General features: G+C 34.9%; 1 protein-coding gene across 4 annotated transcripts in view; it reads left to right on the top strand.

Annotated features, from left to right (window-relative positions):
* CNKSR2 (connector enhancer of kinase suppressor of Ras 2) overlaps window positions 1-18,551 on the top strand; it is a 301,559-nt gene that overhangs the window by 74,064 nt on the left and 208,944 nt on the right. For all 4 annotated transcript variants that reach the window (XM_037046241.1, XM_037046240.1, XM_037046238.1 and 1 more), the window contains exon 4: window positions 3,926-4,013. In XM_037046241.1, the coding sequence (XP_036902136.1) occupies window positions 3,926-4,013 (88 nt within the window). The remainder of the gene's footprint in view (window positions 1-3,925; window positions 4,014-18,551) is intronic.

Below are 18,551 nucleotides of genomic sequence, written 5' to 3'. Positions count from 1 at the left end.
TTAAGCAAGATGAATGTGTTCTAGAGATCTGTTGTAGAGTGTACCTAGAGTAAACAGAACTGTCTTGTACACTTAACATTTTGTTAAAAGGGTAAATCTCAGGTTAAGTATTCTTATAACAAAATAAAACTTAAGAAAATAGAAAATAATAGCAAAATAAGCCCAAAGCAAGCAGAAGGGAAAAAATAATAATGATAAAGGAGCAGAAATCTGTTCATTGTAGCATTATTTACAATTGCCAAGATAAGGAAGCAGCCCAAGTGTCCATCAGTAGATGAGTGGATAAAACAACTATGGGAAATTTACACAATAGAATACTACTTGGCCATAAAAAAGAAGAAAATTTCCTTCTTATGGTTGTGTGAGGAGGTGAAGCATATCTACCTACGGCTCCATCTTGGCTGGAAGTCTATTTCTAATGAACTTACATGTTAAAATCTTTGACAGAATATTGGTAAATCATATTCAACTGCATATAAATAGAATTTTTTGCAAATATTAAATGGGATTTATTCCAGATATGCTAGGCTGCTTCAGCACTTGGAAATAAATCAGTATATTCCACCACATCAATGGGCTTGTGAACAAATATTGTATGATACTTTCATTATTGTAAAAAAAAACATTTGGTGGAATCCTATGCCCAATTAGAGAAATTCTCAGCAACATAGGAATAGAGCGGTAATACCTCAACTGATACAAAGCATGTATAAAAAGCAATGGCTAACTCTATACTTCATTGTGGAAGGTTGAATACTTTCCTCCCAAGATTGGGAAAAAGGTTAGGCTGTGTACTCTCACTCTTACTATTTAATAATGTGTGGGAAGTAATATTTGGTGTAGTAGGCAAGAAAAGGAAATGAAAAACAGAGATTGGAAAGGAAAAAAGTAAATCTTGCCCTATTTGCAGATAATGTATGTCTGGGTGTAGCAAATTCTAAGATACTGACATACACACATGCTCATGGGATTCCAGTTATTACTTCCATCCCCCTGTGCTGTCCCAGTGGTTTTCTTTGTAAGTGCTTTTGGGACTAAGAAGCTAGTGTCTTGGATGAACTGATACCTAGTAGTGCTTTCTGATTACTTGCATTCTATTTGTTGCTTTACAGGAAAAGTAAAGACAAGACTGTTGAACCTGTATTGCAATTCTGTAGTGTCATTTCTTATTAAAAATTAGTAATTTGATTACCAAATTTTACTTATTTAAAGGCTAACACCATTCTAATAAAGGCATCTATTTCTTTTTAATATTTGTTTCAAGCTTTTTAATTTTATAAGTTAACAATCTATTCAAATCTCTGCAATAGTTCTTTAAATCAAGCTGACTTTTTATGAACTCTAAACAAATAATTGTGAACTTTTAATATGTTGAGTGCTTTCATTTTGATAACTGGATCTCCATTTGATATTTCATTTATGTAACTCATTTGCAGTTTGAAAAACATTTTAGTGCCAGTCCCTGATATATATATATAGTAAAAAGTTAATTTTGTTTGCATTTTAATATATCTGGATCACAAAGAAAACATCGTGCAAATAAATTAAAACTGAATTACCAAAAAAGAAAATTCTAGGAGATTTTATATATATATATATATATATATATATATATATATATATATATATATATATATAAAATGTATTTTAGAACTAGTAAGGAAATTTTGCAAAACTGTAGGATACAAAGTCTATACACAAAAATTAATGATATTCCTATATTATAGCAATGAAAAATTGGACACCAAAATTAAAAGCATACTATAATTTATAGTTACTCCAAAAATAATGAGATGCCTACATATAAATTTAGCAAAATTTCTACAGGATCTGTACATGAAAACTGTAAAACCCTTATGTATGAAATCAAACAAGACCTAAATAAATGGAGATATATACTGTATTCATGTATTAAAAGACTCAGCTTAGTAAAGATGTCAGTTCTCCTCAAATCTCCCTATAGGTTCAAAGAAAATCACATAAAAATTCCAGCATGATTGTTTATAGCTATATACAATATGATTCTAAAATTTATACTAAAAGCAAAGGAACGAGGATAGTTAGGAAAAGAAATTAATTTACCTGATTTTAAGTATTATATAACTTCAGTAATCAAAACTGTGGTATTGGTAGCAGGATAGACACATAGAAAATTCAGAACTATACCTTTATAAGTACAGTTAGCTGATTTTTGACAAAGGAGCAAAAGCAATTCAGTGGAGAATGGACAGTCTTTCAACAAATGCTGGTGGAACACTTGGACAGGCTTAAGAAAAAAGTAAACCTTGACCCAAACCTCACAGCTTATATAAAAGGTTACTAAAATGAATCATAAATCCAAATGTAGAAAATAAAATTATAAAATGTTAAAAGAAAAATTGACTTACATTAGGGTGAGTATTTCTTATATATAACACCAGAAAAGAAATTATGGATAAATTCATTAAAAACCTTTGATTGCCTAAAGATGCTGTTTGAGAGGATGAAAAGCCAAGTCATTGGCTGAGAAGGAATATTATAGATCACTTATTTCATGAAGGACTTGCATAAAGAATATATTTAGAACTCCCTAAACTCAATAGTAAAATTACCAAGAATCCAATAGAAAATGGGCATAGGGCTTGAGCAGATATTTCACTAAAGAGTATATATGTATAGTAGATATGCAAATAAAGATGTTCAGCATCATTACTGATTAGAAATTTGTTAGAGGAATATTGATAACTATGAGATATAGAAAATATTTAACATCTATATGGAAAATATATATAACTACTGGGGATATTCAAATTAAATCCGTGGTGATATGCCATTTCATAGATATTAGAATGACCAAAATTTAAAAAAATATAAATGAAAAAATCTGTTTTAAAAGTATATAACCAATAAAGGACCTCTCTCTTATATGGACATTTGTAACAGTGGGAGGTGCTTGAGTTGTAGAGTTTTCTAGAAGAGAGTTATATTCAGTTGGTGCCCTGACTGGTGTGGCTCACTTGGTTGGGTGTCATCCCACAAAAGCAAAAGGTCACCAGTTCAATTCCCAGTTAGGGCACATGCCTGGGTTGTGGGCCAGGTCCTCAGTTGGGGAAGTGTGGGAGGCAAGCAATCAATGTTTCTCTCCCTCTCTTTCTCCCTCCCTTCCCCTCTCTCTAAAAATAAATAAAACCTTTAAAAAATCAGTTTGTAGCCACAAAACAGTTCTATTAAAAGCATTTCTATTAAATTGCCTAAAGAGAGATTAATAGATTAAGATTTCAGTAATATGACTAACATTTTACCTCCATAATTTCTTTTATATTTGTGATTTTGTTTGTTTTCTGTAAACTGGGTCTCTCAAATCCTGTAAGTTTTGGCCTCACAAAAACCTGATTGGCATTCAACCTTTTTTCTACCTCAGGTTTCCCATCTGTAAAATGGGAATAATAATAATGCCTATCTTACAAGAGTTGTTGTGAAAATTATTTAGTACATGTAAAGCATTTAGAACAGTAATTGGCACATAGTAAGTCCTCAGTAAGTGTTAGTTATCATTTACTAGTGCTTAATTGTGAATATTTCAAAAAGATACCATACTCAAAATCTTCACTTCACTTGAAAGTAAATTACAAAGTTGTTTTTGCCTAATATACTCCTTTTTTTGGTTGATTTGTTTTAGATGTAGTAAAGAGACCTTGTAAGAAATACCAAAGAACTTCTAAATATTAAGAACTAAAAAAAGAGAGAAATTTGATGGAAAAACAAACGTTTCTTGAATATAATTTTCTTCCAAGAATCTCCCTCAATTTATAACTATGTCCTAAATATTTTTATCACTATAAACAATTTATTTCATATTACTAGAAATCTTATTTTAGGTTATTGTACTTTTTAGAACATATCAAAATTATTTCTATTAATCATAGCTTTTGTTTTTGCTTTATAGGTCACCATTTGCTGCTGTCACAGACTATTCAGTTACAAGGAATAATGTCATACAGCTCTGCTTGGAATTGACAACAATCGTACAACAGGTATTAACAAACTTTCCTTCTGTTAATTTATTAGCTACTATCTATGCTGCTTATTCTCTGTACCTTTTCCCCCTCTCTCCTCTTCCCATTCCCCTGTTGCTAACCCTCCATGTGATCTCCAATTCTGTGGTTCTGTTCCTGTTCTAGTTGTTTGCTTATGTTGTTTCTGTTTTTGTTTTAGGTGTGGTTTTTAATAACTGTAAATTTTCTATCATTTTACTATACATGTTTTTTATCTTCTTTTTCTTAGATCAGTCCCTTTTACATTTCATATAATAAGGGCCTGGTGATAATGAACTCCTTTAACTTGACCTTATCTGAGAAGCACTTTATCTGCCCTTCCATTCTAAATGAAAGCTTTGCTGGATAGAGCAATCTTGGATGTAGGTCTTTGGATTTCATGACTTGGAATACTTCTTTCCAGCCCCTTCTTGCCTGTAAGGTCTCTTGAGAAATCTGCTGACAGTCTGATGGGCACTCCTTTGTAGGCGATTGTCCCCTTATCTCTTGCTGCTTCTAGAATTCTCTCCTTCATTTTAATCTTGGCTAATGTAATTATGATGTGCCTTGGTGGGTTCCTCCTTGGGTCCAACTTCTTTGGCACTCTCTGAGCTTCCTGGACTTCCTGGAAGTCTATTCCCTTTGCCAGATTGGGGAAGTTCTCCTTTATTATTTGTTCAAATAAGTTTTCCACTTGTGGCTGTTTCTTTTCCCCTTCTGGTACCCCTATAATTTGGGTGTTGGAACGTTTAAAGATGTCCTGGAGGTTCCTAAGCCTCTCCTCATTTTTTGAATTCTTGTTTCTTCATTCCTTTCTGGTTGGATGTTTTGTTCTTCCTTCTGGTCCACTCCATTGATTTGAGTCTGAGTTTCCTTCCCATCACTATTGGTTCCCTGTGCATTTCCTTCATCCTTCATTTCACTTAACATAGCCTTCATTTTTTCATCTAATTTGCCACCAAAGTCAACCAATTCTGTGAGCATCCTGATCACCAGTGTTTTGAACTATGCATCTGATAGGTTGGCTATCTCTTGGTCGTACTCAAACCCATGAAACAGTTTGTGGTCCCATTTATTTGTATCTTGCTTAATTTCTTTCATCAGTGTTCTGTAGTTTTTTGTGTACAGGTCTTTTACTTCTTTGGTTAAGTTTGTTGTTAGGTACTTTATTGTTCTTGTTGTTAGAGTAAATAGGATTTTTCCTAGTTTCTGTTTCTGGTATTTCATTGTTGGTATACAATAATGCCTTCAATTTTTGCATATTCACTGTATTTAGCTATTTTGCCAATTCACTTATTATATCAAATAGTTTTTTTTAATTTTATTTATTTATCTTCAGAGGGGCAGGGTAAGAGAGAGGGAGAGAAATATCAATGTATGGTTGCCGTTTGTGCATCTCTGCTGGGAACTAGCCTACAACCCAGGCATATGCCCTGACTGGGAATCGAACCACGATCCTTTAGTTTGCAGGCCCACACTCCATCCACTGAGCTACACCAGCCAGGGCTCAAATAGTTTTTTGGTGGAGCCTATAGGGTTTTCTGTGTATATTGCCATGTCATCTGCAAATAATGAGAATTTTAATTCCTTTTTTCTTATTTGAATGCCTTTTTTAGATCTTTTTTTTTTGTCTGATTGCTGTAGCTAGAACTTCTAGTACTATGCTGAATAAAAGTGATGAAAGCAGACACCTTTGTCTTGTTCCAGATCCTAAGGGAAAAGCTTTTAGTTTTTGCCCATTGAGTATTATGTTGAGTATGAGGTTATTATTGATAGGTACTTACTATTGCCATTTTCCCCCTTTGTACCTATGTTCCTCTCTCTCTCACTCTTTTACTTCATTGTCTTAAAGTAGTTCCTTTAGAATCTCTTGTACTGCTGGTTTGGTGGAAGTGTATACTTTGGCCTTCTTTTGTCTAGAAAATTTCTTACTTTGCCTTCAATTTTAAATGAGAGCTTTGCTGGGTAGACTAGTCTTGGGTGCAGGCCTTTGCTTTTCATCACTTGGAATACTTGCCATTCCCTACTGGCTTTAGTGTTTCTGTTGAGTAATCAACTGATGGCCTTATAGGGGCTTTCTTTTATATTACCAGCTCTTTCTTCCTTGCTGCTTTTAAGATTCTGTCTTTGAATTTTGCCATTTTAATTATGATATGTCTTGGAGTGGGCCTCTTTGGGTTCTTCTTAATTGGAACCCTCTGTGATTCCTGGACTTTCATGACTTTATCTCATCAAGTTAGGGAAGTTTTCTGTCATTACTTTTTCAAACAGGTTTTCTATCTCATGCTTCTTTTCTTCTGGTCCCTGTTATACAAGTATTATTATGTTTCATGTTGTCCTGCAGCTCCCTTAAACCCTCTTCATTCTTTTGTATCTTTTTTCACTTTTTTGCTCTGTCTAGGAATTTTTTATCTGCCTTCCAATTCACTGATTTGATCCTCTGGTTCATCTAGCCTGCTTTTAACCCCTTCTAATGTATTCTTCATTTCATATATTGTATTCTTCATTTCCTCCTGGCTCTTATTGATAGTTTCTGTGTCCTTTTTCATGTCATGTAGTTCACAGTAAGTTCCTTATAGCTTCCAAGGAGTTCCTTGTAGTTCTCACTGAGCTCCTGGAGCATCCTTATAACCACTATTTTGAACTCAGTGTCTGATAGTTTGCTTGCACTCAAAAGAGTGCCTTTCATTTAGCACTCTTTTTTGGGGATACCTCCTTTCCTTTTGATTATGGGTTGTTTCTTTTTCTTTGCTTTTTATGTGACTCTTCTTAATTGTTTCTGCCTATTAAATTGATCTGCTTTGACTCTCTGTCTTGGTATAACTTTCTGTGGTAGGAGACCTGTGGAACACGGTGGTACAGTCTCCTTGATTTGAGATTGATGCTCATGGGATGCCCTTTTTGCTGTTTTTGTGGGCTCTCTGGTTGTAATTGGGTTTTGGTTGTTGTTGGGTCATTCTTTGGTGAGTCCTTCCCTCCAGCTGGCTGATTGAGAATCGTTCCACCCACCATGTCTTGTATGCTGTTGTAAAGGTGCTGCCAGAACAAACCCAACAACCCAGGAAATAAACCCACACCTGTAAAAATAACCCCCACCCACCACCATACTATAAACAGCAAATGAGCAAATATTAATAAAGGTGTAAAGAGATTAAGACTATTATAAGAAAGGAAAATAGAACATGAGATGACTAGCTGAAAGAAAAATTAATTTGACAGAGTAGAGGGAGGAGAAATAATAAGAGTAGAGAATAGAAACAAGACAAAGAACGAAAGAAAACAAAATTTAGATCATAAATAAAAAAGGGAGGGAAGAAGGCAGAATGGAGTAAGTGAAGGGAAGCATATAGTATTAGGCTTAAACAAAACAAATAAAAAATATATAGTGAGAAAAATGTGAGCCACATTGGAGGAAAAGATCTACCACATAATATCAACAACAAATGATCAAAAATTGATATATGTGGGCCCTGGCTGGTGTGGCTCAGTGGATTGAGTGCAGGCTGGGAACCAAAGGGTCACCAGTTTGATTCCCAGTCAGGGCACATGCCCGGGTTGCAGGCCAGATCCCCAGTAGGGGGTACATGAGAAGCAACCACACATTGATGTTTCTCTCCCTCTCTTTCTCCTTCCCTTCCCTTCTCTCTAAAAATAAATAAACAAAATCTTTAAAAACATTTTTTAAAAATTGATATATGTGGGATGGGACTAAGAGGGAAACAAGAAAGAAAGAAAAGCTTAAGAGATGTCTAGAGGAAAGAAAAGTGATTTTGAGAAGTTAGAGAGAGGAGGAATACTAAGAGTGAGGAATGAACACCAGGCTAAGATGTGGAAAATTTAAAACAAACAAAAAAAGGCATGAGTAAAGCAAAATGGAGTAGGAGAGGGGAACAGTAAAATTTGAAATTCAAAAACAGTGAAGATCTAGAAATAAAATTGAAGAAATTCAACAACACCTATATCCACAACCAATGAGCAAAAATCATAAAGGTGGACAGAGAATAAGGGTATTTTAAGAACAGGACAATGATAGTGAGATGACTAATGACAAGAAAAATGATTTTGAGAGGCAGGCAGGGGAATACTAAGAATGTGGAATAGAATCCAGTTGTAGCAAGAAAAAAAATAAAATTTAACACAAAAGTATGAAGAGGAAAGAAGAAGGTAGAATGGAGTAAGATAAGGGAAGAGCAAAATTTGAAATTTGAAATAAGCTGAAATATAAAAACTAGTGACATAATGGGCACAAACTTGAAGGAAAATAAATTAATGTTAAAAAGCTATGCAGGAGAGCAAATAGTCCAAATCATGGAGAAGAGCATGATGGAATTCATCTCAGTAAATTCTAGTGCTTGTCACTGTCTTCTCTTTCTGAATCCACCCCTGGTAATATCAGGTGGTGTCTTAGTCTAGCCCTAGGCAGCCTGTTTGAGACTACAAGTAATATACAGTCTATGGCTGTATCCTTCAGATTTGGATGGATCCCCTCCTCTGCTCTGCCAGCCCTCCATCAGGCCAGGGACCAGGAGTGGTTCGTTTAACAACCTGAGAGGATTGCCAGTGCCTCCTTCACCTTCCTCCAGAGCAGGCCTCTGGTGTGATCAGGAGGGTGGAAACCCTGGATCACTCCAAGAGGTACATTAATCAGTCTTCAGGGAAGATGGTGGGCATGTTTTCACTGTCCTCTCACCACACATCTTGGTCTGTTCCAGATTCTTTCCAATAAAGTATGGTTTCTGGTGAATTAGCTGTCCATTTCCTGTAAGTGTCCAATCTGTGTAAAGGGGGCAGTCTTTCCTGCTTGGTGCTGACAGCAACTCTATCTAAATGCTGAGGCTGAGTAGGGCCCTGAACCCACCTTGTTGGCACCTGTCTCTAATCTCTTTGCTCTGCTGGGTTTAGTGGATGAGGGCCCAAGGAACAGTGTAGCTCGTAGTGTCTGGTAAAGGGCCCTTTCAGAGCTTTTTCTCCTTTCCCCTGTGGAAATGTACCCAGCAGGAGGTTACTGAGCCTGGCCTCCCTGCAGAGCCTATATTCCTGCAACATGCAGGTGGGAGTTGGGCTCACCTGTCTTTGAGGGGATCTGACTGGCTGCAGCAAATCTCAGGCATTCAGTTCCTGGCCATCCAGTCCCCAGTCTGCTGCTCTCTTGCAGAAGCCTCTGGCTTGATTTCTCCAGTCTGAATAGTCCCCTGCTTGCCAGTCATGCTGGGTTGAGTCCCACAGTCTCTTTAGTATGATTCTATCCCTCTGAGTTCTTCACTAGCAGAGCCGCTGTGCATATGCACACGTGCACATGTGCATACCAGCACTGAGTCCTTGCCGAGTCTTGCCTCAGCTCCTCTTTTAAAAGGGTTTTTGTGTGGCCCCCATGCTATAGCACCAAACCCTATGGGGCCTGTTCTCCATGCACTCCCCCTCCCCAAAATCAGACTCTCTCTCAGTGAGGGTTGGCCACCACCCATCAGAGTCTCCAAAAGTTTTAGATATAGTTTTCTCTCTGGATCTGTCAATGGATGACATTGGGAGCCTGCAGTGATACCATAACATGGGGCAGTAGAGGGCTGTTGACCCCTCTCTCTCCATAGCTTTTCAGCCTTGGGTGGACCTTCTCCCACAATGCTGTTTCTGGAGCCAGCACCTCCCCAGCCGTCCTTCAATTCCTGGAGCTCGCAGCTCCTGAGCCGATTCTCAGCCACCCTGAATCTGCACAGTCAAAAGTGCCAGGTTGGACAGCAGTGGCAGCAGTTGCTCCACTTGGAGAGCCCAGGCTACCTGCTACCAGGTGCCCTGCAGGTGGGCAGGCTCTTGCTCACTCACACACTCTCCACACTTTCATCTACATAACCATGCACACGCACTCTCACTCACTCTCCACTGGATTTTCGAGTTGATTGTTCTGTGGTTTAGCTGCAAGACTAGTCCAGGTCTGGGAGCAAGTGGATGGGGCTTCCAGCTACTCTGCAGCCATCTTGGATGTCCCTCTGAATTACCCCATTTGGATAACAATCTGAGACTTCCTCTGAGACACTATTATTTCCTTATTAGTACAGTTATTAGTTTCACTTATGTAGGTAAACATAGAAACAAATGTACACAACAGCCTTAAACATTTACATGAACCTCTTACATTACCTGATTTTTTTTTACTATGAATGTTTTCAAAGTCAGGGATCCCCAATTCAAATGCCTTCAGGAGTGGAACAACTAATATAAAAATGTACCAAGCTTGGCATAAGATATGGAAAAATGGTAGAGAGGTTGATCAGCTAGTACTATCCTACAAACATTTATTTAAATCTAATAACAAAAAACACATCTGAGAGATTTGAGACCTGCAGCCACCACTCTGTGTCAGACTGATGTCAGTCTCTTGCTGCTGGTGTCAGGGTGCCATTATTCATGAACCTATCCAGTGATACAGAAACAGGAAAAGTAGAGGATGAAATGTGATAATACAAAGATTATTGGGGAGTTAGTGATTTAATTTATCCTTGTATTCACTATCTTTTATCACCAGTGATAATTAAGAGCTTCTTGTATTGCTTGTATTTTCTAAAATAAGAAATTTTATTAATATAGATTTAAATGCTTCAGTATATTTGATGTTTTTTATTTGCTCAACTTTTCATACCTGAGAAGCTCATACTTATTGTCAGTTCCATGAGAATGCAATCCATCTCATGTTAAACTTACAAAATAACTTCATTTCCAAGAATAATTATGACAGAAAGCACGTGTTTTTCTTGTGTCTCTTCCAAACATCTGGATCTGGGTGGCCAGTTTAAGGTTTACTTTTGAATAATTGGCTAACTCTTGGTTACCTTATAAACCAAGACTGCGATTCTAAATGGCAACTAGGATAGTATTTCTTTAAGATCTTGAAGGAGAGTACACAGTTGTATTCATTTTCACTTAATTCATACATACCTAATATTTTCCCATATCAAGATGGGTTAAACAAAGTGATTTGGGGGGAAAAAGTTACTTTTCTTTTACCTTTTATGTATAGAATGAGATCAGAAACAGAGTTAACCAATGTCACCCCAATAAATTCAATTTAAAAAGTTTTAAAAAGAGAGAAATGGAGTTTTCCATGTTTAGAACTCAAGAGTTACTGAACAAACTTTTGTGACTCTCACCTTCAGATGTTATATTATGAAGAATAGTCAAAATGATTTTCAAAGTGAATTAAGATTTTATGTGGTGAAATGTATAGTGGTAGAAGTGGCATTTGTATCAGATATGACTAGAACACCTATTCCACTATTTAAAAAAACCTAACATATTATAACAAGTGATTCAGTTTTTGCTTCCAGAATGTAGGAACATCTATTGACAAGTACTTGATAGAAAACACATGCCATTCTGATGTTGCTCTATAGTTTTGTGTGTGCTCTCAACAGCACCTTTTAACAGCTACATTATTTGACTTGACATTCTCTTTAGGAATCTTGCTTCAAGACATAATGAGTTTACGTTTCTCTATTTACAGATCAGGAAACATTAGATAAAATAGAAAGAGATGCTTTTACAGGTTGAACTTCTAAGTACATTCTATCTTGACCAAACATGAAATTACTCCAGATAATTGAAATACTCCAATATTCTCCACCCACTGCATACTCTGTTTGGAAGAGGATATCTTACCCTTCTTCGAGCATTTTGCTCTAACACTGTCTATTTCTGGTTTCTTTTTTTTTTTCATTTAGTAGCTCATAATATTTATTGCAGTTTCTTCTACTTCATTCTCATTATTCCATAACATTTCCCGTTTCACATGTCACCTTTAAGATGCTTCTAATAAAAACCACTATACATGGGTGTGATTGTCTTGCTTCTTGTCTTGCTTTGCTTAATCCATCCCAAATTCTGCCTGACTTGATATCTTAATTCACCTACTTTAGGTCTTTTCTGTCATACCTTAAAGGATATATAAGATGAAGGTTCTCTTAGTAAAGAATATCTTCACCCAGATTGCTGTGGCTCAGTGGTTTGGGTGTTGTACTGCAAACTGAAAGGTTGCTGGTTTGATTCTGGGTCAGGGCATATGCCTGGGTTGTGAGCCAGGACCCTGGTTGGGGGCGTGCAAGAGACAACTAATCCATGTATCTCTCCCCTTCTTTCTCCTTCCTTTCACATCTCTCTAAAAATAAATGAGTGAAATCTTTAAAAAATATATTTATAGCATCCTGATTTAATCTACTTATAACTATAGAATCAATCACTTTCAGACTTAACATTTCAAAGCCCTGCTCCAATTTTGTCACTTTCAGTAATGTTCCACTAATTTCGTATTTGATTGTAAACTTCTCCCTTTGAAAGTCAAAGGGCTCAAAAATATAGTCCTAACATTATTTCAGTTTTATGTTTCAGTACTCCCATGTATCTCAGTTGTACTCTAGTTTATGTCAATGACTTATTGTTCATAAAATAGATTTTTCATTGTCATCTTTTTATGTTGTGAGGTCTCCTCAGAACATGCCCCATATATCTTTTTATCCTTACCTGTTAAAATTATAGACACTGACCAGAGGGGAGAGGGGAGGGAATTTCAGGGGGAAAAGGGGAAGGATTTACAGGAACTAGTATAAAGGACACATGGACAACAACTAAGGGGGGTGGAAATGGGAGGGAGGTGGGGAGCATTGGGGGGCTGGGATGGGATGGGAGTAAAAGACAGAAAACTGTACTTGAACAACAATTAAGTAAATTTATCTAAAAAATTATGTCCCATGTTTAAGGCCTCTAGGAAATGCTACCTCATTCATGAAACTTTTACACAAACAACTGTTTGTACCTACTTTGAACATTTGTATTTAATATAGTCAGTTATTTTTTCTTTCTTCTTTCCTTTTTCCTCCATACTTTTCTATTATTTTTATGATTGTATTTTGTTCCTGTCATTGACTTATTAGCTATAATTCTTTGTTGTGTGGGCTGAGGTAGAAATCCCTTAAACTTACTTTACATAGCATTTCACATCTCATCTACAACAGTTGTATTCTGCAGTGAATAATATTGATCTGACTTCCTTTAGATTGTAAACTTCTTAAAGATAGGAACAGTGTCCTTATTAATTTTAATATGTAGTTGGTTCTCATTACATACTTGTTAAAATATGTTGACCTGAGCCCTAATTATCCCCTGTGGTTAGCACTTGTTGTTTGTACTCTTCCAAGAAAAATTTGGAATTAAATACTTGAATTGTTATTTATTTTTCTTTCACCTCCTATATAAAAGCTACAATTCTGTCTTTGCTGTTCATGTAAGAACACCAGAGATATCCAGAGATACCCATTACTTTACATCTCAAGTTTGCTCATTAGTTAAAATGGGAGTTTTGATCTTCATAACCATTTTCCAATGCTAGAATGAAGTGAACAAAACTTCTAAAACACTATACAAATATATATTGCTAACAAAACATGTTTTAGAGGAAACTTTAATATAGGCATGATGTATTAATGTTTGTTAATTATCTCTTAAATAATCTATTGTTTTTCTACTCATATAGTGTCCTATCTTTGGTACAGAGTTTTTCTGAGCTCTATGGTCTGTTGCTATCTATCAATAGGAAAGAGGATGTGCATGTGTGAGGGAAGCGGGTATGTGGGAAATTTCCATAACTTCTCAATTTTTCCGGGAACCTAAAAGTTCTCTAAAAAATAAAGACAATTAATTGTTAAGATTTTATTTATTTATTGTTAGAGAGAGGGGAAGGGAGGGAGAAAGAGAGGGATAGAAACACTGATGTAAGAGAGAAACATAGATCAGTTGCCTCTTGTGTGCACCTGGACCAGGGGGATGAATCCACAACCCAGACATGCGCCCTAACCAGGAATCAAACTGGCGACCATTCACTTTCTAGGATGACACACCAACCAACTGAGCCACACTGGTCAGGGCTAAAAATAAAGTCTATTAAATTTTTTAACATGAAAATATACAGAAATGAAGATGATAGATAAAATAATGAAATAAAATAATTGTGTTTCTTTCTTGATAATGAACTGTGGCTGACTTTCATTTGTCTAGACTCTACTTTTCTGTATTTTCTAAATTTTTAAAATGAATTTGAGTTATCAGGAAAACAAAAAAAAATGCAGTGTATATTTAAAAAATATTACTTTGGTGAAAGAGGACAGCATATACAAATGCTTATTATAGTTTAAAGTAAATTACATAGTTTACGATCAGTGCCCATCTAATGGTCTCATTCATCTATTACATACATACTAATCACTGCATTCACTTGGAATTGTATATGATATCTGAAAATGGGAATTAAGCTTAGCTACCAGTAAAAGAGGCCAGTTTGAATTAACAAAGTGTAGATTAAAAAATATCTAGGGCGTGCTTTTATTACCAGGCTTTCAAGAAATCTCATCTGAGGAGTTATGGTAATGGTTATACTTTGAAATATGCTGTACTTCAAATTATTCTTCACTCAACTTTAATTATTTTTATTCCCTTTGCAGCAAGATGAGATGATCAATATCTAAAAATAAATGGTCACAAATAGCATTTTTTCCAATCTTAACTCAAAGAGGTAGTACTACAAAGTAAGTTGAAAGTACTTCTCGATGTTGGCTGCTTATATTTAAAATAAAAACAAAGACACTGAAATAGAGAACAGGGGGACAGTGACTAGAGGAGAGAGGGGAGGGAATTTCGGGGGAAAAAGGGGAGGGATTTAGAGGAACATATATAAAGGATACCTGGAAAACAACTGAGAAGGGTGGAAATGGGAGGGAGGTGGGGAGCACTGGGAGGGTGGGCTGGGATGGGAGTAAAAGACAGAAAACTATAATTAATCAATAATTAAATAAAAAAACTATTTGAAAAAAATAAAGAAATGCTAATGGTTGAGGGGGAAGACAATGTAAATTCCTTTTAACAAGCTCCATTTGGAGGAATTTATTTCATCTACTCTGTTTTAGTCATTTCCAATTCTGATAGGTTTAAATAATTATATTTGAAGTTTTTTAAAGAGATGCCCCCACCCAACACTTTCCTCCACACATAAGATTGGGTATAATAATACATTTGAGAAAAAACAAATTGATTTTAAAATCTTAAATGGAAAGAATTATCACAAAGAACTGAAGCTTCATTTAGAGTACTGTTAGCAACTGAATCAGAAAAATGAGACAGGTACCCATGCATTTCTTGTCAGCATTGAAATAATTGCCATGATGCCTGCCCTAATGGTTATCAGCTTAACCTAAAATTATTCCTACTGTACCATTTTTATATTTTCCACTTCAAACACAAAACTATTTACTTAGATAGTCACCAGTTAAGAAATGAGCACAAAAGTATGAATCTTCAAGATAAAAGCTTTAGTGGAACTTAGAACACTTGGAGCAAGGGAGATTGTGAGAACATAGTATTGAGAGACTTGAGGCTTAGCCTTCTTGCTTCATGATTATTTCACATTGAGCAAACCATGTGATTGCTTCTTCCAACTATAAGCAAATAATTCTATATATTATTGGAGAACAAAATTTGATGTATTACAGTGATTTGCAAGTGTGAGGTGAAAAACAAGAAAATATTATTTATAAAATTGATGAGAAATAGAGACTACATAAAAGAAATTCGAATAACAACTTCGTTCTGAATGATAATTGTACATATGTTTCCCCCTCCATTTAGTGTTAGTTTTCTCCAGCTGCATATACAGTGAAATCTGAATTACATGCTTAGAGAAAAATTTCAACATGTGAAACATTTTAAATCATATTTTGACATGTTAAATACAGAGTGAAAACTTCCTTCAAAATTCAAGTTCTGACAATATACTTTTACTTGAAATGATCCCCTTTAAATGGTGTGAATTAATATGTCTTTCTGTTTTCCTATGGGCTTGCTCATTTTTCAACCTTTTTAGATCCATTTTTTCCCATATGCTTGAATATCACTAGTTTTCTGAATAGTGTTTAAAATATATTGCTTTCCTTTACCATCTCCAGATGAAAGTTAAAGGGGGGAAAAAGAAGAGAACACTAGTCTTTTCCAATAAGATTTTTGAAAAATAACTTTTGAGGAGAAAGTGCAAAGAAAAAAATTCTAAAGACCTTTTCTTAAAACATCAATGTATGTTAAGAGTGTAATTTTTGCCTACTGTATAGTCAACATCTAATTTTGCCTCCCCAACATCTAATTTTTTAATTAATTTTTAAAAAATTTTTTCATTGTTGTTCAAGTACAGTTTTCTGCCTTTCCCCCACCCCTCCCCAACACTCCAGCTCTCCCAGTCTCCCTCCCCCATTTCCATCCCGAACATCTAATTTTTTAATTAATTTTTAAAAAATTCTTTCATTGTTGTTCAAGTACAGTTTTCTGCCTTTCCCCCACCCCTCCCCACCACCCCAGCCCTCCCAGTCTCCCTCCCCCATTTCCATCCCCCTTATTATTGTCCATATGTCCTTTATAATTTGAAGAAATATCATTTACTATTGAAAAAATCTTAACTTAGATTATCACTGGCAAGAACTGGAAGTTCATTTAGATGTTAAAAGGAAGTTTTTATGGTCCTGGCTTATTGTATGCATCAGTATAAACATTTGTATTTAGCTCATTTTTACTCCTCTAATTTTTCTACTGTTAAGTTATAAAAGTAATAAAATCTGCTTTATAGAAAAATTTAGAGAATGCAAAGAAAAACGAACCTTGCTAGTAATCCTTTTACCCAAGGAAAACCCCTAATATCATCTTGCCTGTTTTATTTCATCCATTTTCATGTACATACACATATATATTTTAAGTTTGGTCTTTTTCATTTAGTATTATGCCGTAGTAATTAAAAATTTTATGGCACAGTTCAAATTAAGTTTTTATCCTTTAAAAACTATTATAAAGCAATAATTCTCATTAATTAAAAAATGTAAACTATAAAGAATAGTTACACTCATTGAAACCTAAGCACCAGAAACAGCTGGTACCACTTTCATCTTTCCTAAAGTAAATGTCATTAAGTTGTTATTCTGGCATTTTCACTGTTCATTTGTTTGATTTTATGCCATATTTACATATTACACATATTGTTTCTTTTTAAAATTTTTATTCTAGAAAATTGAAAAATATTCTTCAAAGATTAATACTGGAAATGTTTATTTTTGGTAAACAGTGTCCTCTATGTGTATGCTTTCACTTTTCTTACCTTTATCCCATTTTGAATACAAATAAATAAACATAAAGAATTTATGAACTATATTATAAATATGCTTTTTAAATAAAAATATAAATGACCATTCTTAGTGTATAGCTCTTTTTAAAGTGTATTTCTCCTTGAATATCATCTAACCTGTTTTATCTTGACCAGATGGTTATTTACTCTAAGTAAATACCAGAGAGAAAACAAGAGCTTCTCTAGGACTTATTGAATTGGTATTTGTGTTATACATTCTTCGAGAGCATATTTGTAGATGTTATAAAAATAAAAATTAAAAAGGTTACAGAATTTTATAAAAATGGATAGCTTAAAACTGATGTTTAAAGCTTCATTAAGTATTTAGCAAGAAAACTGGGCCTATAATTGTATTGACAATAGCTATTATATTTTACTTTATTATACTTCTTCTCTATGAATAGTACTTTATTAATATTCTTAGTTGAAATTTTTTATCATTTGCTCTTAATTTTAAGGCAAAATAGTGTGGACTTTGACATAAAGTAGATTCAAATTCATGTTCCTGGCTCTGCTTTTTGACAATCTATAAACACGGACAAATTATTTATCTGTAATACTCTTTATCAGGAAAAGTGGATCACTACTTTGATTATTGTAGGGTTGCTCTGAATATTGTAATTGGTCTAGCTGATAACCTGGTATTTAGTGGGTGCTTAATAAATGGCAATTCTAGTTACCCTAGATGACAAAAATGTCTTTGGAAACTGAACTCAGCTAGGTTTTTACTCCATAAAAAAATTTAAAGGAGTGATGCTCCACTTAATTTTTGTAGTTAGTGGCAATGAAGAATGACCTACTTATAAAATGACTGATTTTTTAAAATATATTTTATTGAATTTTGGGTATTCTTTAGATTTTAATGCAAACTCATTACTGTGCTGTATATTTTGGAAGATATTTTTAAACATCCATGTTCATGGATTGAGCACGGGCCTGTGAACCAGACAATCACAGTTCGATTCCCAGTCAGGGCACATGCCTGAGTTGCAGGCCAGTTCCCGGCAGGAGCCAGTTCCCAGCAGGGGATGCACAAGAAGCAACCATACATTGATGTTTCTCTTCCTCTTTCCTTCCCTTCCCCTCTAAAGATAAATGAATAAAATATTTTTTAAAAAATCCATGTTCAAATGTAATGCAGAAATTAATTTTGATTACCTGTGAACTTGCTGTCCCTATTTACATATGCAAATAACCTAGATTTGAAAATGGAAAACTCAAAAAGTTTAACTAAAAGACCAGTGCATAATATTTAGTCATACAGAATGTATGTTGTAAAAAGGGATATTAAGATTTGAGTGGTAGTTACATTCATGTAAAGTTCTAAAGTATAGCTATAAATT

The sequence above is a fragment of the Sturnira hondurensis genome, unplaced genomic scaffold (assembly GCF_014824575.4).
Source record: "Sturnira hondurensis isolate 20B ecotype Veracruz unplaced genomic scaffold, ASM1482457v3 Scaffold0005220, whole genome shotgun sequence".
Taxonomy (NCBI): domain Eukaryota; kingdom Metazoa; phylum Chordata; class Mammalia; order Chiroptera; family Phyllostomidae; genus Sturnira; species Sturnira hondurensis.
The sequence above is the reverse complement of the archived record's forward strand: the minus strand, read 5'-3'. Positions and strand labels throughout refer to the sequence as shown.